Genomic DNA, 26,456 nt, shown 5'->3' with positions numbered 1-26,456 from the left:
TCGAAGAGAGACTGGCATCATTTTCACACAGGCACTCGTTTTTCCTCCTGTCGCTTTCCTCGGGATTTTTAAAATATACCTCGTAAAGTATGTAAAGTAATATACCTCGAAACAAAACTTTTGTATTTGATATATCAATTTTGCAATTAAAACTTGACAGTTCTTTGATCCATACGCCTGAACTCTTTCCTGTTGTGTCAGATAACTGTTCCAGTGGATTATGACCTTGAAGGAAAAAAGAGTGTATGTAAGTTTGTACACCCAATCGTATGCCCACTATAGCAGCGCGCATTGGTGCAGTTAATTTGTGTGTCTTGAGAATGTTTGCTGTGACAATTTATTTACAGCGCCTACTTATGATTTAATACAATGTCGAGAGATTTAATCAAAGTATACTTTATTTAAGCAGGCTCTCTTAAAAACGTTTGAATCGACATTTTAGTCGAAGAGAGTAGAGTTTGAAGAAAAACTGCAACCGGTTCAGTTCGGAATGTGGATTTAAGCTAAAAGAACAGGCGAATACCTTGGAGAATGGTCTCTGTGATTAAAAAGCGGTGTACCGCTACGCACTAAAACTTCTTACTTCCTAATAAGGCGGTATACAAAGCTGTAGCTTTTTAGGAAGTTACTCATTCATCAGATATTCTATCGACAAACTGCAATATTTAATATTGTCATATTCCCGTTTGGGCGATCGATTTTTAACTTTTAACTTTACCGTTCCATTAATTCAAATCTTTTGTAAAAAATACATTGGTAAAGAAGGCATATTATTCGATACAAGATTATATAGATGATAAAAAAGCGTGGATTTAATGCTTGTTGACTTCCAGGCAGGAGACATAACATACATATATAATTGTATTTAACTAACATGACTATATTTTTAGATGTTAAAAAAAGAGTAACTATTGAGTTTCTTACCGGTTCTTCTCGGTAGAATCTATATTCCGAAACGGTTGTAGCTTTATTTAAAATAGTTTATTAAATGACGATTCAAAAGTGCTTGTAAAAGCCTACTTGAATCAAGTAGATTTTGATTGATTTTGAATTCGAGTCAATGTAACTCGAGCACAAAGGACATAACATCTTAGCAAAGTTGATGGCTCATTGGCATTACAAGGAATGTTTAATATTTCTCACAGCGCCCGTGTCTATGGGCAGTGCGGCCTGTGGATGTCAATCAATAATTTTGGCATAAATTAAAAAAAAAACTTATTTCACATTATTTATTTTATTACTAAAAATTATACAAATCAATTAATTCGATGATTAAATAACGCTCATTGTGTTATTTCTATTTCTTATGAAAACAATATTTAACCGATCTAAAATTATTTTTTTCAAATGCTACAATCATATCATAACTATTACAATTAATTTAAAACACACGTAAAACAACGAAGTTTACATAGTGCAATGATAAGAAACGAAATATTCGACTAGTTATTTAAATGTTATCATTTATTTATATATTAGACCTAATTATGTACATATTTGGCAGTAACTTATAAATAGGATTATTTTATAAAATTACACTTATTGTTTTTTAAACATTTGGCACGTGAGAATAATAATACAACTAATGTTTACTGTAGTCCTTCAATAAATAAGAATTTCAAAGAATAGTTTTTTCTAAATCGATTTGAACAATTTTGATACTTGAAATTACAAAAAGTATTTTTTTAATTGCTTTATAATTAATACTAATGATGGATGAATATCAGAATTTTAAAATTGTTTAAAACAATATGTCACTGTTAGACTTGTTGTATTTATACAAAAAAAAATGTAAATCCTTGTTACCATTCAGAATTAATATATTAAGGAATTCTAAATGCAATTTCATTCAAGATCTAATCATTTCATAAATCAAAAGGTCTTTAAAAAAGCATATTCTTCAAAGTATAAAATATCAATTGTCTTTTGGTTTCAAGATTATAAACTAGTCAACTTTTTTCTTGATTTCGAGAAGTTTCAACGTATGCAAACACCAGAACATAGCCGATATTACGTAGAATACTTGAAGAGCTGTGATGGCTGGGCTCGTGGCTATACTCCTAGTGAGGAAGGCCAACGCTGAACATCTCAGCACTTCCAACATAGGTGCGTATTTTGAATTGTCTAATATCATCCCTATTATCGTAAGGGATGCTATTACGTAGAGAACGAAGATTATCACTGATAATGGTGTCATGCCCTGTGAACAAGAAAAAAACAATCATAATCCTGTTGCAAGTGTATAGAATGTTTCACATAAGTAACAATTTTATGTACGTCGCAATTTCTAGAAAAAATGTTTACGTTTCTACCGATATATGTCAAATATCAATTTTGATTGTCAATATAAAAAAAAAAAAACAAATTTAGGGCACAGGTTATAAATAGAATATAGTATAATTAAATTATAATTTTAGTACTAAGTATTATAATTAAAAGTTTATATGAATTCGAATGAAATTTTTCAACGAAGTTTTAATTACCTCAGATCCCGAACGAAACGAACAAACTCAAATTGTTCATTGAACTGTACTTAAATCATTTCATCATATAAATTTACTAAATTTAATAGAAGCTTTTCGTTTGGCTCTTTAACTGTCTGTACTGCGTAACCCGTATTTGGGGGTGTAACCTTAATATATATAAAATTTTCGTAATAAATAGAATCTAAAACTGTCTGTCCTATTTCGAAACTCCTGGCTTAATACTGAATTTGAGTGGCATTATATTTTATACTAGCCGATGAATAAAATATATTATATTTTGAATGTGTCTCCCTGGAGACAATCATTACAATATTTTTAGATATATATATTGGAAGACTAATCGATTTCTAGAGTAAACATTAATGGTCGGTCTGAAATTATACAACAAAAACTAGATGGAGTGCGCTGAACTTTATAACGAAGCAATAAAAGTAAATACAAAACAGAATACAAATTCTCGTTAATATTAATATTCAATGTTCTGTTTTATCTGAGTATTCAGTATCTACCTCTCCGATCAATACACAGTGTATTTAGTTTAACTTGGTCTTAGGGACCACCATATATTCTGCCGCGAAGCAGCAATACTTTGCATTGTTGTGTTGCGGTTGCGAAGTATACAACAACTTATTTCCTAAAGTAGGCGACGCATAGGAGATGTCAGGTGGAAATGTCTATGATGGCGATGACTTTCCATCAGCTGACCCATTTGTCCGTATCTATCATATCCTTTCATAAAAAAAAAATGACGAAATATTCTACTTGATGCTTAGTGGTAACCTGCGGCCATAAAAGTGACTGCTTAAGAAATAAAAACCACTTCATCTAACTACGATGTCTCTTGTGTCTGTATTCATACATTCTCACTCGTCCCTAAGCCAGAACACTACAGTATAAAGTATAAGTAAGTACAAAGTGCCTTACGACCGGAAAATTAAAGAACTTATTTAAATTAACCCTGAAACATGATCCAAAAGTGCCTGCGAGAGCCTACTTGATCAAAATATATTTTTATTCGAATGTTGTTCATAATCTTGAAATAAAACGGTTTTCAACTTACCATATACTTGGAAGACAATTCGAAGAAGCCGTACAAAACCACAGCGTAATGCAAGACGATGTAGAAATTACACCAGGCCGGTAGAAATACGTCGTATTTCTCCCTTAACTCGATCTAAAATTATTAAATGTCAAATAGAAATCATCTACAAATAAACAAGTTTCGTAAGAGATAAACAACAGATTAAAAAACTGATTTTTTTTTAAAATATGAACACTGGGCACTGATTTAATTTTATTCAGCTTCGGTGTCATATTTAGCTATATTATTTTAGATCTTTTTTAGTATTGGCAAAATATTAACTATCAAAAATACGTAAGACATTTTCTTTTGGTAGTATTAGAGATAATTGAAGTTTTAATACTTACATCGAGTTTCATATCTTCGTCTCCAAGCCTCGGGGTGCCCGGTTCCCAGCTCGGACCCCAGACAATGGCCTTAATCTTATCCCCCCATGTCTCTAATCGACGGAACTTCTCGGCCACATAACCCGTGTAGAATATCTGTAGAAAATGATTATCATATTGTAAAGATATTTATAAAACTTACTTAAATCTCTTGGGGCATAAGAATTTAGATATTATTTTTATATTATATACAGCAAATGTCCGAAACTTGCAAGATTCGTGTCACGAGGAAACCCTTGCTGAATTAAATTCAGATATTTTCTTTCATCGATGAGTAGATTAATTATTATTAACGCTAATTAATAATTATAAAGGGTCGAATGAACTTTACGTTAAGTTAAAGCGATCGTGCCGCGACGATGCGCTTCGTCGTTTAAATATATTTGATCTTTAAAAAGGATCTTGCGTGTCACGCATATCAAAAAAATTAAATTAATGATAACAGATAGAAAAAACAATCTGAAGTATTTTACGACAAATTCGAGAGCCTATATATTTTTTTGATCAATTACATTATTTAAAAAATCATCTCGTATAAATTTATCTTTAAAATGATATACATTTTACCAATTAATAAATGGACTTAGTTTATGAATAGTGTTGTTAAAGCAGTCGTTTTACACACAAATTTGTCTCTTTCGTTCATTAGTACTTCGAAAATCATAAGAAGAGGACAGGACATTTTATAAGCGTCCTTATATATTAGTTATATTATGTTTAATTGTAAAAGAGTAACTGTTCTATTTTTTTATATTATTGGTAGGAGGAGGAACAAATCCGCCACCTGATGTTAAGTGGTCACCACCGCAAAAAGACAATGGCGCTGTAAAAATATTAATCATTCCCAATGCGCCACCAACCTTGGGAACTAAGATGTTATGTCCCTTGTGCCTGTATTTACTTATGAGTTGGTGGTACCTACCCAGAATAGGTTGCACAAAGTCCTATAACCAAGTAAAGGTAAGTAAGAAATATCTGGCAGCCATGAAGAGCCTAAGTACACTAAACGGTCTGTGATTGAAGCGTGGAATACGTTACAAAATATGTATGTCAAGCCAATCGTGCCAAGCGGGTGCCATTAGCATGTTTTATGTTCGAACGTTTTGAAACCCATATAACGTTTTAATTTCATTTGACGTACGAGCGAGAAAAAGTGAATAATACACCAAAATTATTCTTTATATCGGAATACCAATTTTGAGCTTTATTTTCTTACAAATAAGTATCAAAGTTGTACGTACTTGTAAATACATTGGGTTGAAAGAGGGCTGGTTGTATATAAGTCCATATACGATTTCAATTTTGTCGTTCTCGGGCCTGAAAGTTCCGAATAGCCTGTCCCAAACAATCAGGACTCCACCGTAGTTCACGTCAAGGCAGTATTTGTTGCTACCTAAAACAATAAAAAATGCCAATGAAAATCAGAGCATAGTAGATATTTGGTGTATTTGTGTGGGTGTACACAACTACACCAAATATTTATTAATAAATATTTTTACAATTTGTATTAAAACCTATTTAAGCTGTTGTGTCGTTTATTTATGTTTCGGCTTTTATTATGATTTTTCTTCTCTTCAACGGGAGAGGAGGCCTTAGCCCAGTAGTGGAAAATTAACAGGCTGCTAATGTTATGTTCTGTGCAATCGATAATTTTTATTTAGATTACTCTCGAAACGAATCCCTTGACTTTAAATGAATTAATTATTAATTAAAAAAAAAAAACAATAAATATAATTTGTAAATTTTCTTTGCTGATTTTACTCTAAGTTGTGTCACGCACACGACTGATAATTTAGCGTGCAATGAATAGATCCATATACAGTAGCGGGAAATTATTTCTCAAGAATAACTTTAAAACTATTTACAAATATGAACTACTTCAGCAAATCCAGTAATAAAACGTAGTTGCCCTCCAAAAGAAAACCACACTGTATTTTTCCATACTTCGTCGAGGTTATCAAGTAAATAAATTCATTAGCATGTTTTGAGTAATTCAGTCAGGAACAAATTAAATTTTTATAACTGCAAATACAGAATAATGAAGACCATTAAATTAAACTGTAAGTGGAAAAGTTATTCGGTAGGAAAATATGGAATGAGGTATTTCTGAACATCTTAAACTTTTTTTGTAAAGATATCTATTAGGATGATAGTATTACAATTGAAATGATTTCAGGTGTATCTTTATCTATTTTATTTCTATAAATATCCTTTGGTTTAGATTAAAATTTAAAAATAAGTCAATATCGAAAGCGAGATGAGACGAAATATATATTAAGTACATGAAAACTCAGCTATTGTATATATATAACACTGATGTTGTAACAACATTAAATCACGGCTTCATTAAACCGCACCCAGGAGCTGTGCTAGAGAATTCTGTAAAAAGCAATACAATACCGTCATGGAATGAGGTTGAAAACCTTCTCTTCAAGAGGAGAGGAGTTTTTACCGCGGAATGAGACATTTACGGGCTGTATCTTTGCTTTCGATTCAACTCACCTCAGAAATTATGCCATTACACCATAATTTCTCTGAACGTATACAAGATAATTTCTTCTGACTTTAATTGTTTCTTGACATTTTCTATGATATCGGGCATGAGACGAATTTTGGACAATGAAAAGTTAGGGTACACGTGACCAAGTAAAATCTCAGTTACATAATAGCTTACTATATCAAATTACACTATTTTATATGATAATGATATAGGTACTACGTGGGTACAAATATCTGAGTCCAATAGAGTCTGATTTGCATTACAATGTATTTTCGATACCATAAATAAGTAGCTGACTGTAACGTATGGGGCTGTAAATATTTAGTACATCGGGAAACAGCTGATTGTGCTGTGATAAATATTATTAATAACCTGCATGGCAAATATGTATACTTAGTATACAAAAGTCGTATGTCGAAATACATATATTTTACAGGAGAGAATTTCAAGTGATTACTTTCTAGCTTTATCAGTTCAATATATATATTAACTATCTGCAGTTTCTATGCTACCTAATATAATGTATTAGAACATTTGTAACATATAATATACAACTAAATAGAAGAGGTAACGACTACTTTTCCTATTTTTAAATTGAAATCAATTTTACATACGACCTTTTTCAGTAACAGTCGTCAATGTTACGGTATAATTTTTCATTTCAAAACAGCATTTATATAACATAATTATTTTAACATTTAGGTACTTTTATATATAGATTTGAAGTTGTGAATATTTTTTTCAGATTATTTGATATTGCAAGATAACTATTATTTTATAACAACCTTTCCGTATCAGTCGGTTTTCGCTGGGGATAAATTTAAATTTAGAATTATTATTAGGGGATTTATAAAGGGAATTTTAGCAATAAATAATCAATCAGGGTCATTTAAAAATATACGAATAATAATAAAAGAAATATGACAGAATTCTTTTCTATCATTTAATTTTTTTAAATATAGAACATTAAGAAGAAACCTTATGTCTTTGGTTCTTACCGTTGTTCTATTTTTAACTAACAATAAAACGATTAAGTATTTGAAAATGAACGTTGTTTTATTAAAGAGTAAAATGCTGTTTTGTATTTGAATTGCAACAGTCGCGACTCGTGATGATTTATTTCTAGCGATTCACGCCCCGTTTCTTTTTCATTTATTTTGAATAAAGTTATATAAACTACGGAATACACCTTCGCCATTTTATTCAAAGCTAAACTAGAAATGAAAAGTTACGTTTCGAAATGAAATATTTTTTGTATTGTTTTTTTTTAGTATTCGTTTATAATTTAGGTAACAAAATCGTAATAAAGAGGATTATTTTAAAACTTTTTTTTTTTCGTAAACCGTTAGAAAAATATGTACATGTTTTTTTTATAACTTTGTTTGGTGGACCACTGAAAACAATTCTGACCTACACAACAAAAATGTTACGTCTCTTGTGTCTGTAGTTACACTAGGTAGGTCACTCACCCTTAAAACCGGAATACAACATTATTAACTCTTGCTTGGCGATAGAATTTACGATGAGTGAGTACCCAGACGGTACTCAACATCAACATCTTAAATAGGTTGCTCATTACCGATATAACATTAGTATTTCTTACATTGCTTGTCTATGGGCCGCGTGAACGCTTACCATAAGATGGCCCATTGCTAGTCCGTCTGTCATTATGAAATAAAAAAAAAAACGAATTACGCAAGTTTGAGTACTCACCATGGTGGACTCTATGATGGCTGGGTGTGTTCAGGATGTACTCCAAGGGTCCCAAGCTCTTGATAGCTTCCGTGTGGATCCAGAACATGTACAGATAACTGAACTGGTGGTGCATTATGAACTGAGCGGGTGGTATCACCAGCGCTAATGGAAGGTAGAATATCTGTTGGAAAATAATGAATCATCAATTAATCCTTATTTAATATTTAATATTCTTAATAATTGATTTTATGAACGTGTTTAGTAGCAGTTTAGTAATGAATATTTAACAAATAGTGGATTGTATGAGAAATGCAAATTTTACATTTTCCTTAAGATGCTAAGATAAGCTAAGATGATAATAAAACTATAAATATAACTTTTTCGAGGTTGTGATACTGAGGAATAATATTTAAATGAACTGAGTATTCTTAAATATTAAATATTTTTCTCAACTTTTTATTTCGTTAAGATTTTTTTTAACCTATCCAACTGTAATATTAAGATTTCGATTTATATTCCAACAATCCTTTTTTGGGTCATCGTGAAGCACCTTGTCGGACCGCAATAAAGAAATTGGTAAAAAAATTCGAGCTGTTGGGACAAGTTAGTGATGTGAAGAATAACACCCGTGCACGTTTATTTTCAACAAGACGGCGCTACGTGCCACACAAGCAACGAAACCATTGATCTTTTACGGGAAAAGTTTCTGGGCCGGTGAAGAGGTGATCACAATTGGCCACAGAGATTTTGTGATTTAACACCTTGCGACTTCTTTCTTTGGGGCAACGTGAAAGAGAAGGTCTACGCCAACAGCCCAGCGTCGATTCAAGACCTCAAAGATTGAATTCGTGAGGCTATCGAGGACATAGGGCATATCGGTTATGGAAAAATTCATGAAAAGGATATTGTCCTGTAAGCGTGGTCGTGGTTGTCATTTGCCTGATGTTATTTTTCACTATTAACGTCATACCTACCTCTTTATAATTAAATAAACATCCGATCATTTATATTAAAAATTGGCATTTTTCTTTGAATATCAAAATAACACCTCTTATTGGAAAACCCTTTATGTTATGAGGTTTTATAAAAGTTTCAAAAATACTGGCACAAAAAACACACGTATTCCACAAATTCAATGAATACATACATTCAAATTTGGAATGTGAAAATACAGAGAAGTATTCAAACGTATGTTATCCGGAATACTAACAAAAGATTCGCAACAACATTTAGATCGATATCTGTTAGCACATAGACGTATTCGCTCATTAAGGCGCGTCCTTTATTAAATTACAATCGACCTGCGTTAGTAGGCTAAGTGACAATGATAATATCAAGATGTCTAAGCCTTCGTGAGTCGACTACGAGGAAAAACAGGGAAATAATTCAAATTTGATAAGATATATTTCTTAAGTTTATTTTTTTTAATACGCCTAAAGTTTAACGTAGTGATGTTAGCGTTTGAGTTAATAGATCTATACAATAATTTGATAACCAAGTACCGTATTTATAATATTGAAAAAAAAATCTTTATTTTTACAAGAATATTAAATTTGCTAACCTAAACGGTATATAGTTTTATTCGCCGAATCGTTACAGTAAACGAAAGGGAAATGATCGACTTATTCTTTTAAAACTTTCTTGTTGCAAGAAATAATCATGGAACCCTTCGCCTATATTGTAACAGTGATCAGCACAAGTGTGTCTGATATTATAAAAATCAACGGAATCGATTGCAGGTGAATGCTCAAAATCGAGTCTTAGATTGTCACATTGTAGGTAACAGGTGAAGGACCGCCTTAATAATATTACGATTTACTTACAAATCCACACCATCCTTGAAGAACTGACTGTCGTATGCCAACGCCCATGTTAAAATCTTCAGACGTATGATGTACTTGATGCTGAGCCCACAGGATGTGCACCTCTATAAAAAAAAAAAGAAGTTAACACTAGTTCATATTACGTTGGCGTAAAGAACTAAAATAAAAAAAAATATGCCTATGAATTATTGGATAGGTTTGATTGTTATTTATTGTCATATACAATAATAATTTGGCGTCAGAATATGTCAGAACAAAGCCCTGACACCAAGTAAATTCTGTTAATATTCTACCTATCGGGATGAAATTCCACCACGTTTTAATATGTGGAATCAAAAAAGCCTCCCCTCTTCTCCTCAAGAGAAAACATATTATTGTAATACCATACATTAATAATATGTTACTAGATTAAGTCTCACCGTGGCATGCTCTGTGCATCCAATAATAGCAGAAGTCGACGCCTAATGCCGCCGCGTACCAAGTCAGAGTATTATCCCACGGTAGTTCAATAACTCGGAAGTTTGAGTATATCCAGGTGTACAAATATGACTCTGCTCCTCGCCATATTAACCTTAAACAAATAATAACGTAAATTTAATTACAAATATTCGTATCTTAATACATTTTAATTGTTAATATATTTCGGTTTTTATTAGTAGAACATTCAATTCAATACTCATAACAGAAAAAGGCTTTTTATAAATAACACAAGATAGATGAAATTGCAGATATACGATCACGTTTATGATCACGTTTAGTTCGAACCCGTGACCTTGATAGTTCAGATCGGAAATAATACCTATTTTGTTTATTACAGTGAGCGAGCCTTAGGTCGGTTGCAGTTGTTTAATATGTGACATCTTGCGTTGGCACCAAGCTTGATTAATATTAAGCTTGACTAATAATTATTAATAATATATATTCTCGGTATATGGCTTTCTAACATATCACGGCTAATTCTAGGCAAATCAAATATCGCGTTTCACGAAATCACTCTCACGGATTAAAGGAAAGGATAAGTAGGTAGAATTTCCAAAATATGAGCGTTGTCCCAATCTAGTTATTAATTTCGGTATTTTTGAGCAATAAACATGCAAAGACAAGTTACATTTTATGGACACTAATGAGATTTATAATTGGAAGGGAAAATAAAAGATAAGGAAGATGTACCAGAGGTGGCTTTATCGCTATGACAATGATCTCTTTGAGTATTAGTAGAATAACATAAATATTACAGGGCTTAAATAGTTGTAAATTTATTCAGAATTGGTGGTTGTGGTTGCAGTTTTTTCGTGTAAAGGAATGTTTTTAGCTATAATAAAATAAATAGTTATCAGTTCTCACCTTCCACATTCTTGAATAATACCATGTGATATGCTGGTTATGCCGTCGTTGAGACGGATGCCTTTCTTCCCTTCAAGCCTCAGTACTATGTGTTCTATTATCATAAATATAAGGAAGTATGGATACGACTGAAACAATAAGAAATAATAATTATTAGGTGTGTATAAATATTTCGAAGAAGATATTGTCCTTAATTTTCTAAAATTATTACGATATATTTAATTAATTTGACGTACGTCGTGACGGCAACCTCCGACACCTTCTATGTGCCCGTTGAGTATATTATATAGTTTGTTGCTATATATTATTATATTAATAAGATTATTTGATTATTAACGAGACTATAGTTTTATTAATTTTACTCGATTTGTTTAATGATAATGATAACCTCGTACAATAACTATCAATTACGATGTTTCGTTTCTGCTGCGAAGGGTCGGATTTAGAGTCCCGGAGGCCTTGAGGCAACAGGGGAAATAAATAAAATAAATAAATATTGGACAACATCACATACATGACTCTGATCCCAATGTATGTAGCTAAAGCACTTGTGTTATGGAAAATCAGAAGTAACGATGGTACCACATACACCCAGACCCAAGACTACATAGAAAACTAACGAACTTTTTGTACATCGACTCGGCCGGGAATCGAACCCGGGACCTCGGAGTGGCGTACCCATGAAAACCGGTGTACACACTACTCGACCACGGAGGTCGTCAGGGGAGTGTCTTTTATTATTATTTTTCAAATTCATTTCTATCATACAATTTTTTCAATTACATATTAAAGAGGCAATCCGATACGTCATAACTTTTAAAACTTACCATTGAATTTCAACATCCGTGATACAAGCAAACGTATCTTCCTGTATATTTTCCTATTTTATTAATATGATTTTTTTCGAAAATCGTAAGTACAAATCCGTCAAGCACTGACTTTTCATGTCCCCCAGATGCCCTTTCCTAAATCGACCCTGCGGCCAATCGTTCAATGAAGATCACATTTTTTATTAAACATAACATTAAAGACTTTATTTGCTGCTGCTCTTAGCGTTATACAACTATAGTAGTATGATATTGAAATGATCGTGGTTTTAATTGACTGCCAGGGAATACTACTTGTGTTCGGTGTTTTTTTGTATTAGCTTCCGTTGCTTCGGATTTAACATGAAGTGTCTTTATTTGTGATCCTAACATTAATAATACATAACAGAATCGATGATATGTATTACAGTTATTAAATAATATACACATACATCTATATATACATATATATTTATGTCTATTCTTGACGGTTTTTTTTGTACGCTTTGTATCATTAGTAGGTTTATAATTAATTTAATATATTATTATGTTACTCACAGTTTATAAAGGCCTATTTGATTTGTATTTTCATTTCATGTAATAATATGTGCTTCCAATGTTAACTACGGCTGGGTTTAGAATCTTATCATAGTATTTGTGTAGCGAATGGTATAAACATTGTTTTGTGTGATGTGATGTGATGTGTTGATTGTGTTGTGTGAGCTTAGGTAAATACGTAGATGTTAGCGTAATGTGGAGATTTTTAGGATTTGAGGTGAAGAAGAAATTATAATTAAATTGTTTATTATTAAGGGACGTTTACATCGACGGACAATACAAACAAAATTCTTATTTTTTTGTGCTTGGAACCTTTTCGGGCGTACGAAGATAAAATTTCATCACAATCGCATGAAAAATTTAGGATAGCTTAGGACAGATGACAAATATCATTATGTTCTAGTAGTCGCCCGCGGCTTCGTGTACGTTTTGGCCTATGCCCTTCCTTGTTGAGGCTTGGAGTGTTCAAACATGCTTGATGATGATTTCATCAAATTCGGCTCACTGGTTTGGCCGTGAACGTGAAAACAACAAACAGACAGACAGAGTTACTTTCGCGCAATTTTCGTCAAATTGATTTATTTTGTTTGTAAATTGTCTATTACTGTATTTGTTCATTTACTTAGATCTCATCGTTTCCTCGTTTATTAATCTCGTTTGAATTTTGAATATTAATTATAAAGTTGATACGATAAAGTAATTTACTATAATGAGGTCGTAAGAACACACAATTTATATAAACTGTCGTCAAAGCGTCGAGTTTCTGTTGTGGTGTGTTTAAACCGCTGTAACCTGAGCTAAACGAGAACTGACGTTGATGAACCCGACGAAGCTATTTATAAGACTAAATGAGATGCAATTGGTAATGTAATACTGGAATCTGATTGGCTATTTAATGGAACTCGATCGATTTTTTTTTTAAATTTATAAATCGGTTTTTTGTTTTTATATTTTTTAATAGTACTAAATAAATTAATGTTAAAAAATAAACTTTATCAGTATCTAATTATGTAATTATCTGTTGGATGAAATGTGATATTATTTAATGAAATAAATAAATCACTAGATTTAAGATTTTTATCAAATACTATATGAAATCTAAGCGATCAAATCACCCATAGACACTTGCACAGTACAAATTTAAAAATTGATAATTAAAAAAGTCACTGCCCAATGACCCAGAACGGGTCTAAGTCCTCCTCTTCTTAATTTCATCCAAAACATGCTACACAATGTGTTCATTCACCGCTGAGCACGAGATAAATTATAAACACAAATTAAGTACACGAAAATTAAAATTCTTGCTCGAGTTTTGAACTATTGGTTATTCAGGTTTTCTAACCACTAGGACATCTCGGTTCCTCGCCATAATTAATATTAATTTTATTAAATTCTATTGAAATGATATATTATATACCTTTTTTTTCCTTTATTCTAATATAATCATAGCTATTGCAACTTCGTCGATCAGAGACATTATAATTTTGTTTTGTTAATTAGATCCCGGTACTGATAAAATTTCATTACATTCCCACATCTCAGATAGGGGGCTTGATAGATGACCAAAATTATATAACGGAAGATGTCCAGATCTAATTCTAAGACACAAAGCAGTTTCAACATAATTATATCCGCTTTATCCTGATTAAGGAAGAATGAGGTTCGAACAGAAAAGTTTGAATGTAATTTATATTTATTTAATTGAAAAAGTATTTTAAACAAATATAAATATAACAGGCCTTGTCGAAAATAGTATCCTTTTAGGAATAGATCAAAGGTGTATTGTAGTTCAAATTTGGTTGTAAGTTATTCGGGCTTAAATAAGTACATATTTGCGGACTGATATGTTGGAATACTTTTCGGAACTCGATATCGACGAATCTTATATGCTCGACCATTTTTCATTCATGCCTGAGACTAAATATGTGTTTCAATAGATAAAGACAAAACTTCGCAGCCATCTTTCTCCTCTGTTTGTTAACCGATTTTCTTTTATTTTTGCTTAATATGAACAACAGTTCGATTTACAAATACAAAATTGTTTTTTTTTCCAACTATGATTATGGTTGAATTTCGAGTACTCAATTAGTACACACTAATTACATGTAGTGTGAGTGTGTGAGTGTTCTTAAATTGAATTTGGAATATGTATTTGTTAATTCAAAAAGAGATAGAGGTTAAGACAAACCAAAAGAAATTGAAATTGAAGCGTGCACTTGTGTGCGTGTATATGTTAGAAAATAAAACCTTTTTGTTTCAAAACTGTGTTGTTTTATTTTAAAAAGATTTTTTTGTATGGAATAATAGGGCTGTATTATAATTTTATTATTACAGATGAGATAAAAGTAAATACGCGTGGATGATACGTCTATAACAAAGGGTTATCAGTTCTCATTGTCTCTTATTATTTCGATAAAATAACAATTTTCCATGTGTTATATAAAGCTGATATTATTTATGCATAATAACTACAACATTGTTGTATTTGTAGACTGAATTCCTATATATTTCTATGTACAGAGGCTTTAAGGTCAACACTGTGTTTGTTTTATTTTTAGAAATGTTTTTAATAAAAGCACTTGACATATTCTTTCATTTATATTCCATACAAAATATAATATTGTATTATATAAAATATGTCATTATTATTATTCGTGTTCTATGCATTCAAATATCATTCATCCGATTAAGTTCAAATTTTATACAGTAATTGTCGTTGCTATATACCGCCAAATAACAGTACTCTGTATTGTTGTGTTTCGGTTAGAAGGGTGAGTGAGCCAGTGTAATAACAGGCACAAGGGACATAACATCTTAGTTACCAAGGTTGGTGGCGCATAGCTAGTGTAAGAAATGGTTAATATTTCTTACAGCGCCTTTGTCTATGGGCGGTGGTGACCACTTAACATCAGGTGGCCCATATGCTCGTCCGCCAACAAACGCAATTAAAAAAAAAAAAAACAAATGCCATTAAAAAAAATAATTATTATAAAATAGTAAAAAGGATGGAGGTCGTAGTGTAATGAATGAAATGTTCTCTTAATTCTAAATTCAAAATAGTTATCTCCCGCACGATTTGCGGAAATTACTGCGAATGGTTCATTTATAGAATGCTTAGAACAAACATTGTAGCTGATGAATGAAGATGGAGTGTATACAGACGTTATACACCAATCGATCATAATATATCTTGTGGGTAATCAATCATTCTTATTCTATTTTTAACGATTGCCACGCATGAATGTGAATGTTTGATGCCAGATAATGTTTTCTTGTTTTACTCACATTTGTTTAATTGCTTTTCATCATGTTTCTTAGTTATAATTTTAAGTATTAAATATTTGTATGAATTTAAGAGAACAAATATAATTATTTTTTTTTTATTTTTTTTAAATCTGTCTTTTATTGTTTATAGCTGAAAAAAGATAATTTTTCTTCTGGCCCATCATTAATTCTTATAAGCGTCAATGGGTTTTAAAAAAAAAAACTTCAATAACATTTATATAACAATAATATAACAGCAATCGTGTTTGATTTGCTGGTATTTATTGAAGAGTTCCGTTGTCTATTTCCAAGTGATCATCTTTCGAATCTACCTTTACGGAATTTAAATATAATTATTTCGACATAAACCTCTTTCGAACAATTATATAATATATTTAAACATCCGTCTATATCAAGGAGTCATTATATGCTCGGACATAAGTACATAAAAATAAATTAAATGTAATTCACGTTTCAGTTTAATAATAAAATATATGTTTGTTAATCATGCATGATAATAATACAGCAAATATTATAATTAATAACGTTAATGCTTAAACACCCAACAGTAATTCGATAAATAATTAATCGAATTATTGAGCAGAAAGTTAACAAATGCACACACCGCCAAGTGTCAAATTAATCAATGTAAACAATTGCAATCTGACATCTGTTATTGTGTACTAATTAATACTCAGTAAAGTCAAATCAATTAAAAAAGTTTATTGAAGAATCGAGTACAGTCGGATTCGAAAATGTTTGCATCAATACATATTTTTTTAATCGTGATATTTAAATTGTTATACTGCCTAATAAAAATAAAAAATCAAGATACGCAATATTACTGTGGAGGTATAAATGTAACAAGAAAATACATCATATATTACAGCAAAAAGGCGTATTATAATTTTTTTTTTTTTAATTTGAAGTCGGCTAGCGAAAAAATGACATAAGTGACTTATTCTTTAGCCCTTAGACGCTGGCACAGCCGGAAAAATACACTAATCACTCTGTACACACAATATGCTGACATATTTGTCCATGTAGCAAAGAAGGGGAAGAGACATTAGTTACTTGACGGTAAATTATTGTCACCTTTAATTATTCATCAGCATTTAAATGTAACCTAAATGATTATTTTATCTATAATTTATTTATTTATTTTCGGGTTATCATTTTATTTCTCTCATGTTTCAAAGCGCAATTTTACCTTGTAAATGTACTAAAATTTAATAACATTAATCTCACTAAAAGAAGATTTAACTGCAATAACCATTTCGAGAATTATAAAGAGTTTTTTATCATAATTATTATGTCAATATAAATAATTTTAATCTAATATTTCATTATTATTTCCTTTGTTTTGTTATTGGCTTCAAACGTGTTTTCTATATTCCGGCTCAAAATTTTATTCAAATTTTATAAGAGCATGTTTTTCGTATATTTCTGGACGATTTCGTCTCTATATTTTGCGTGTTAATAAATTTCTTAAAAACAAGTTTTCTATATTTTGCGTGTTACTAAGTTTCTTAAAAACAAGTTTTACAACGTTTTTACGTCGTATTTTTGTAAAAATTTTTTGTCGTTATCAGCTACGCTGACGTGTTTGTTAAATTTTGTTTGTCTATAAATTGATTTTCTTGTGTTGTATTCCTAGGCTGAATGTTATTCGGTCAGTCTGACCATATCCATTAGTATAAAAATGAATATCTATTTAAATAAATTAAGGAATTAAATAAACGAATGAACTTATTTTAAATTAACGAAGTTGCGTCGGTATTCTTGGTTTATTTATAGATTTCTTTTTGAAATTATTGAAGTTTTTGATACAAGACCTCAATTAATAATACAAAAGATTAATCGTACTTATAGAGTTTAAAGAGCGGCGACGTATTTAAGTAATATTGGTATGATTGTGTTGGTGAACTCGTGGTACCATTTAAGTATAGACTATCATGTGGATGGAAGTAGTATGCCCGATATTTATGTGAGCCAATATGATCAGTGGTTACCGCAGGTTCAAAGGCAAGCACTAATTTACAAGCAAGCAATATTTCACGTGCTAATTCGTGTTTATAATTCATAACATGTATCTAACCCGCATTGCAAAGTGGGTGAATTAGCTCCAAGTCTTTTCAAAGGGAGGCTTTAGCCGTGGGACATTTATAAGCTTAATACTACTTATGTTATAAGTGCTAACGAACTCATTTACCTATTTACATTTATTAAATTATCATGAATACAATTTTCGTTTATAATAACCTTCGTTTATATGCAAGGCCTTGTGCAACATACGTGTTTAAAGTGAATACTATCAATAGAAAATTAGTTCCCAATAAAAACAATGTCAAGAGCGAATAGAAATACATTTAATTATTTTTAGAAGACCTAAGATATTCGTGTCGTCGTTTTCAAATGTCACATAAAGGCTAATTTAAATTTAGAACAGCAATTCAGTTGACAAATGTTAGTATATTTGTTCCAATTTCAAATAGTCACACAATAATTCTTACATGGAAAAAAGATACGTTATATATTTTTTTTTTCTAACGATCGGATGAGTTACGAATATCTCTACGTGGTCATTCAATTTAATTGTAATAAACTCAGTAATTAGAAATGTGGAAAAGAGTAACTATTCAGTTTTTTGCCGGTTCTCTTCGGTACATACATTCCAAACCGGTACATTTAATTCAATACTGTAATATGCTGATTCAAAATTGCTTTTAGAGCCTCTTTATAACGGATATTTAGATTTTGTTTCAAATAGAATATTTTAACCTAGATGTGCTATAAATATCACTAAGCTGGTTTTGGATATTAAGTCATTTCTAGTCAATTTATTTTTAGCTAATTTAATTTTTTAAGCGTTAATAGCGGAATGATTTGCGTGGCGCCTAGCGATATAAAAAGTCGCTGTTTCAATTCCGACCTATTGTCGTCCTCAATCCTAACACAACCTTAAATGGAGGGATAAATAGGAATGTAATTTCTTAAAATATGCCCCATCATTCTATGTTTTTTTAAATTATTTTTAAATTGTGATAGAATACTTAATATTAAGCTCATTCTCAATTAATATATTTAAAACATGGTATTCGTTTTATAGTTATGTTTACATTTGAAAAGATCGGGTCCATTCAATCTTCCGGTATCGTTCGTGAATCGTAATTAGGTCAGAAGTCTAAGGAATAAAATGTGCTATAAACGATAATAAATGGAAGCTCATTTGACACTCCCCTTTGAACGAATCATATTGTTACTTTTAACGTTAAAACGTTAACATTTCTATGATTTACGGTCGTTATTAAAAAGTAAAAAAATAACGTATTTTTTCAGAGCACATTCATTATGTATAATGTATTATTAAATTGCTTTCAACGAACCATTCAGTTGGTATTTTTAACGTTATAACGTTAACAATATATAGTATTTTAAAGTTATTACTTAAAAAAATAATGTTATTTATCAATACATTTTTATGTTTTTTTTTTATATTTATTGCATGTCTGTGTCAATTGCGCACTATTGTTTTCCTGACATACGTGTCATGAATTATATTTATAAAAAACTGTAAACACATTGAATGTAAATTGATTATTCATTAATTCTTTTGGATTCCAACTGCGGATCAGTTTTAGGGATCCGCGAATTTTTTATTTAAAAATGTGACGTTAATGGCGTCTATATCGCACGTAATTAGTTATATGATTTAAGTATGATCACTAAACAAAAGCCGGGGTAACTCAGTTCTTAGAATTAGGAGGACTTAATGCAAAGATAATGAATTTACATTCGGACTTTGTGAACTAAGATGACGTCGAAAACCAGTCTGTGTCGAATTAAATTCTGTCAACCAACCGCAGTGATACAGCGTAATTGAACCCAATAATATGGGATGTTACTGTACTATACAATACATTAATAAAATGTAATAAGTTATATATACTCCTGTAAATATACCAATGAAAAAAGATAACTCGCCTCTTGAGGTACTTAAGGTTCAAACCTTCTCTTCGAGCTCATACCACGATGCTCAAATGATAGACAGACTTTTATCCGACTAATGCAGGTTACCTCACGATGCTTCTTAAGCCGTCGCAATCCCAAGATAAATTAGGCACATAAAATAATTAGTGCTTGCCGAGTTTGAACCTGCAATCTATGCTTAAGATTCAAGTGTCTTAACCACTGCGCCATTTCATGGTTATATATACTCTTTTCAATAAAAAAGTGTAATAGATGATCGCACTATTAAGTACTTTTTCATTTTAGCTACAGAACCCTCCATCTACTTGACCCGAACTTGACCGAATATTGTTATTGCCAATGAACTGGACAAAAACTGTGACAATTATAAGTTTGAAAAAATCGCGCGTATATTCGCAAATTGTAATAAGATAAAAAAGTGTTATTCACGTCATTTAAAATTAAAATAAATTAATTGTAAGAAAAATTAGTTTTCAATGAACGCTGTGTTGAGCGTAAAATTAAATATATAATAAAAAAAATGTTGCAGACCTTGGTTAATATAGCTCAAGTTGCGATAAAAAAAAATTATAGATTGGCCCGCGCGATCTGTCTCTTGAATGCAAGAGCGTAATAAAATGTCACGTAAACTTTGTATCCTTACGTTTACTCATGAACGTCATAATAGTATACAAAAATATTCAATTGAAAAGAAACGCAAGGCCAGTCGTATAAGCCACTTTATCAATGTATGTTTTCATATAAATAATTATTCTTTTCGGATGAATATTTTTGTGCGTGTTTCAGGAGCCTAGAGAGTTGACATCGGACCGGGTGATGCGTTGCGTATCTCGTAAGAAGTCGTAGCGCTACTACGTTTGTTTTTTTTTTTTTTGTTTTAATGCGCTAATCTGTTACTATCAGTCTTAAGTTTTTTTTTAATGTTTGAATTTTATTTTTCGCTTCTGAAAGCCCAATTCTTGAGGAAGCTTATAGATCTATTAGCTCATGAAGGCGCGCCTCTTCCCATTAAACTACACGTGAAACTTAAATACAAAGCTCTTGTCAATCGTCTCATAACATCAAGATAGTGCAACTACCGTCACTCAATACTAATGAACGCCAATAAAATTTAACGTAGAGACTCACCTTAAGTGAATAGATAGAACGGACCATAGGGAATACTACTAACTTAGATACGTTGCCGATCCAACTTTGACTGAACCACAATACAGTGACAATTTTTTTAGTAGAACTATTCTGAGGATCGATTAACGCGATAAACCGCGCAGAGCAGCTAGCTTACGATATAATTTCTTTAAAATTCTTAAAGGTTTATATTTTTAGAAAGTTCCAGCAATTCTGGTTACAATATGATTATGACCTTGCGGTTCAACTTGTCCAGATTAAATTAATACAATCTTGCGTCGTAACGATTATTCGATTATAAAAAAATGTTTTGTAATGTGAAATAATTACAAAACAAGTATTAATTTATGTGTTTTTTTTATATTCAATGTGATTTGTTTTTTGTTAATCTCGAATTTGTTGTTCATATTAACGGCACACTTTTGTAAAGCGAGTAATGACTTTTTAATAGAGGACCGTTGAACGCAATTTTCAAACACATACATATAGCTATTTAAACGTATTTAAATAAATATGCTAATGATATACTGAAACTGAGCCGAGATGGCCCAGTGGTTAGAACGCGTGCATCTTACCCGATGATTACGGGTTCAAACCTTGGGCAAGCACTACTGAATTTTCATGTGCTTAATTTGTGTTTATAATTCATCCCATGTTCGGTAGTGAAGGAAAACATCGTGAGGAAAGCTGCATGTGTCTAATTTCAATGAAATTCTGCCACATGTGTATCCACCAATCCGCATTGGAGCAGCGTAGTGGAATATGCTCCAAACCTTCTCCTCAAAAGGAGAGGAGGCATTAGCCCAGCAGCGGGAAATTTACAGGCATTATGTAAAATGTAATACTGAAACTGATATGGCACAGGAGCTAGAAAACGCGTTTTTTTTCTGTTCGAAGACTGCGAGTTCAAACCTGCGAAAACACCATTCATATTTCTTGTACTTATTTTGTATCCATGTGTGGGGAAACTCGGGACAATTATGATCGCGAATTGTTATTTTATTGCAATCGAATCGAAACGTAATCGTTATGTCACGTTGCCGTTTAAAAAATTTCATATTGTATTAAATCAACGACTTAGTTGCGATTTGGTTCGAATTAGAATCGAGAACGTATTGTAACCGTTATAAGTTAGTATGATTGGGCCCTTGCTTGTGTTCGGAATTAATATGTATATCAACTATCAGGCAATCCGTACTGTAGTCGAAGAAGCTTCAAAGCTTAATCAAACTCAACCTTTTCTTTCTCAGCAGTGGGATATTTGCTTTTTGATTTTAATTTAGTATTTTATTTCTGCCGAGAGGGCACAGATTATTTCGCATGACTACCTTAAGTCGTGTACGACTTCGTTGACATTCTTGACGGAGAATAGCGAACTATGGACTATTGGCGTCAATACGGTTGCAATTTCTATTCCCTCTCATACGATAGAATTGCAATCTGACCCAACCGGTGAGAAATCGGGCCCGGAATCCACGTACTATACATGCTTTTCAAGGCATGTTTGAAATTTCAACTACCTACCGAACTACGTCCTTCTGAGATTTTATCGACGGGAAAACGAAAATTCTATAAACCCGACTTGGGTTACCCACCCGAGACCTCATTATCTGTAGCCTTACAATCATGATTTACTTATAATATCTAACTTATATTAAATAACTTTATATATACCCAAGAATACTATGCCCTCGTAGGTATACGTAAATAATTTATCGTAGCATGTTACATAATTAATTGATTTATTTGTTAATTTTATGAAAATGAAATAATAATAAAGTCTCGCTAGACGTCGATGTGCGCTCGGATCTTAATGCCTGTTGACCATTAAGAGTCACTTATTAACCGACTTCAAAGTAGAATAAAGAAAACCAATTAATAAATATCGAATAAAATTAATAAATAGATACTATGAATTTCGTTTACGAAGTATATATTATTCATAAGTACGCAAATATATCATGCCGTTTGTGATCACGACGTACGAGCCGCTCACACACAAAGGCACGCTGATAGAATTTTCACATCAAAAATATAATAGCTATGTAAGTTCACTGTAGTATTTGTCACATATCACGGTCCTTTTTTATTTTGTATGAATTAGTAACAAATGAGTGAGCCAGTGTAAATAACAGGCATATGAGGTATAACATCTTAGTTCCCAGCGTCAGTCAATGACGGTAGTAACCACTTACCATCAGCTAAATTAACCACTAATAAAAAAAATTAAAAAGCTATAAAAATCGAAGTACATATCTATTAATTATTGTCTTTAAATAACTATTACAACAATCTTACAAGTTAATACTATTATAACTGTACCATATTAAATGATTGTACGAAACAGTCTGACAAATAATGTTACGATTTAATGGATATCGTACCTTAGCTCGCTCATGACTGAGTAAAAAGGTTAATAATCTCATCATCATCTCATCTCATCGCGACTCTATTTTCTTTGTGGAGATGTTAAAATTGAATTTTGATTAAATTATTTCATCTAATCTTTATAAAATTATATCCTTGATGTTAGACATGTATCTTTGTAAAGATATTTCATGAGTTTGTTTCGTATCGTATTATAAACTGACGTTAGAAAAATGATATTGTGTTTATATAAAGAATTTTGTTAAATATAACGCAGTTTTTTTTTTTATAACTGGTTTTGTTAAAAGTCTTGTTAGTGGTAGTTACTTTGTATGGGTTACCCCTACAAGACCGATCAGATACGATGGGATCATTAGTTCCGGATTATCATCGGAAAGAAAAAAATCACATCATTTATTTTTTTTATTATATCGCTAGGTGGACGAGCAAATGTGCCACCTGATGGTAAGTGGTCACCACCTCGCATATACAATGGCGTTGTAAGAAATATTAATCATACCTTACATCGCCAATGCGCCACTAACCTTGGGAACCAAGATGTTATGTCCCTTGTACCTGTAGTTACACTGGCTCACCCTTCAAACCGGAACACAACAGTACTGAGTACTGCTGTTTGGAGGTAGAATATCTGATGAGTGGGTATCTACCCAGACGGGCTTGCACAAAGCCCTACCACCAAGAACTTTCTGAGTGCTATAGAGTATATATAGTATATTTATTTCATATCACATTCTTTATCAATAAATTACAACCGTACGAACCCGGGGCCAGTCGCTAGAGACCCATAAATAGGATAATGGTAATACTTCAGTTCTAACTAAAACGAACCTTACCTATTTACAAAAAGCGGCTTTGAAAGACAATGGATAACGACTTACCTGTCTAAAAAAATTCGGTACATCTTCTGGTTTCTGATATAATTGTTCCTTTGGCGAGTGTAAGTAGAACATTCTTCCGACGCCTTTCAAGTGGTTCGTTACCATTTCCGAGAGTCCACTGTCCGTGGACGCATTAGCGAACGTCATTTCGGACGCCATTTTCTTAATACCTTTTAAAAAAAATAAAAAATATATATATTATTAGAATTCGAGTGAGGCATCAATAAACAATTTCAACCTTATCTTTATGATGTTTTAAGGGTCAAAGTTTATAAAATTTGTTTTGCTAATGTAAACAAATACGATCTTTGGCCTCGTGATTAGTGCGAATAGGTTTTGGGTTAAATTGTTACTAATGGAATATTTTTGAACAAACAAACTGTTTTTTTTTATTTATTTTTTTTTATTCCACCAACCCGCATTGGAGCAGCGTGGAATATGCTCCATACCTTCTCCTCAACGGGAGAGGAGGCCTTAGCCCAGCAGTGGGAAATTTACAGGCTGATTATGTTATGTTTTATGTAACTGTTTTTGTGACAATTTGTCCTGGATTACTATTTCATTATAAGCAGAATAATTTTATTATAATATAATTTAGAAGACAAAGCTATTGCTTATCTTCGTACTTATTACCTACTTATTTTTCTCTAACTTAAATATCATTTAAAAAACCGCCTTTGGATGTAAATTCTATCAAGAGACAAAAAATTCAGTAGTTACTTTTTCTTATTATTGGAACTACTTAATATAGTAAACCTTGAGGTTTTTATTATTAATAATTAGCTGTTTTGCTCATTTCGAAATTAGTTCATGACGAAAATATATCATGAACTTGTTTATCCAAACGTTACCAAGCGGATGTCCGTCCTTGGGGTTAAAGCTTGTTCTGGACCAAATTTAATCAGATAAGATTCAGTGGCTTAGCCATGAGTGTAACAGACAGGCAGACTGACTTACTTTGCACTTACTAATTTTTAAATGAAATATCAAATAACTAGCTGCTCGTAAAATGCGAATTTTATTTACTTTCTGGACTGAGTCCAAACTAAACCATTCAGGGACACAGATATACAAAAAATGTTATTGAAACGGTTGGAACCATTTAAGAGGAGTTCAGTGACACACACACGCACAGAACATTTATATATGATGATTGTGATATATCGAATTCTGGTAATAGTCATTTATGAAGTGTCAAGTATTGTTAGATGTTTACGTTTGAAAGAAAAAAAAAGAAAAACTCATGCTTATAAAATAAAAGCCAGTTGGAGCGCGCGGAACATTATAAAGAAGAAACAAAAGCGAATACAAAGTGTCACTTTAGTTAGTAGGTAATTTGATTGACACGCTACCTGACGTAAAGTTACTTTTCTATTGTGTGATCATAATTCTATTGAGAAAATATAAATATATCATATCATAATTAATATTGAGAAAAGTAAGTACGATTTTTAAATTGTTTATATAAAGTACAAGTTTTTCTGAACTCGATGTTTGAAAACTTTTCCAATTTCACTTTTTCCGAGATTGAATGTCGTTTCTCCCTCTGGGAAACATTTCATTTATTTTAAGTACAATTATTTCATTGTAATCTTTTTATTTTCGTTTTATTTTAATTTACTTTTTTTTATCAAGTATAATATGATACTCGTATTAAAAGTATTGTAATTATTTAAGTAATCTTTGTTTTGTAACAGTGGTAACATGAGATTTTTTTTTAGTATAGTGTTTCTGGTCACCTGGTAGTTTGAAACATTTTAGTAATAGTAAACGCAAAAATAGTTAAAATCAGTTCATTAACAAAAATGTTCTAACCAAAAATTGAGAACCTCCTCCTTTTACGAGGTCAGTTAAAAATCGAACATGTATTTAGACTACAAACACAAAAATCGAATGATAATTTACATATTCAAATTTAGAATGCGAAATTTTTAAATTCCGACTGAATCGTAAATAGAAATTTATCGCTTAATATATTATTCAGTTCAAGGTTTGCGAATCGAAATCGTAATACAAAGTCCGTTCGTTAATGAATGATCGTTCTTCTAACAAAGCGATTGACAAAAACACCTCACGCTTCAATCAATATATATTATTTTTATGATGATTGATCTTTATAAGGAGGAAAA

The 26,456-nt window shown here is 31.6% G+C and overlaps 1 protein-coding gene across 1 annotated transcript in view; it reads right to left on the bottom strand.

Annotated features, from left to right (window-relative positions):
* Positions 1-1,435: 1,435 nt before the first annotated feature.
* Positions 1,436-26,456, bottom strand: part of LOC113395726 (alkylglycerol monooxygenase-like) — a 35,881-nt gene continuing 10,860 nt past the window's right edge. The window contains exons 2-10 of the mRNA XM_026633400.2: positions 24,328-24,497; positions 11,316-11,443; positions 10,391-10,542; positions 9,972-10,075; positions 8,167-8,329; positions 5,195-5,346; positions 3,915-4,049; positions 3,547-3,660; positions 1,436-2,200 (exon numbers count right to left, since the gene is read on the bottom strand). Of these exons, the coding sequence (XP_026489185.1) occupies positions 1,946-2,200; positions 3,547-3,660; positions 3,915-4,049; positions 5,195-5,346; positions 8,167-8,329; positions 9,972-10,075; positions 10,391-10,542; positions 11,316-11,443; positions 24,328-24,486 (1,362 nt within the window). The 5' untranslated portion in view covers positions 24,487-24,497 and the 3' untranslated portion in view covers positions 1,436-1,945. The remainder of the gene's footprint in view (positions 2,201-3,546; positions 3,661-3,914; positions 4,050-5,194; positions 5,347-8,166; positions 8,330-9,971; positions 10,076-10,390; positions 10,543-11,315; positions 11,444-24,327; positions 24,498-26,456) is intronic.

Source organism: Vanessa tameamea, chromosome 7 (assembly GCF_037043105.1).
Source record: "Vanessa tameamea isolate UH-Manoa-2023 chromosome 7, ilVanTame1 primary haplotype, whole genome shotgun sequence".
In the NCBI taxonomy this organism is placed as follows: Eukaryota; Metazoa; Arthropoda; class Insecta; order Lepidoptera; family Nymphalidae; genus Vanessa; species Vanessa tameamea.
This window is presented reverse-complemented; position numbering and strand designations above follow the sequence as displayed.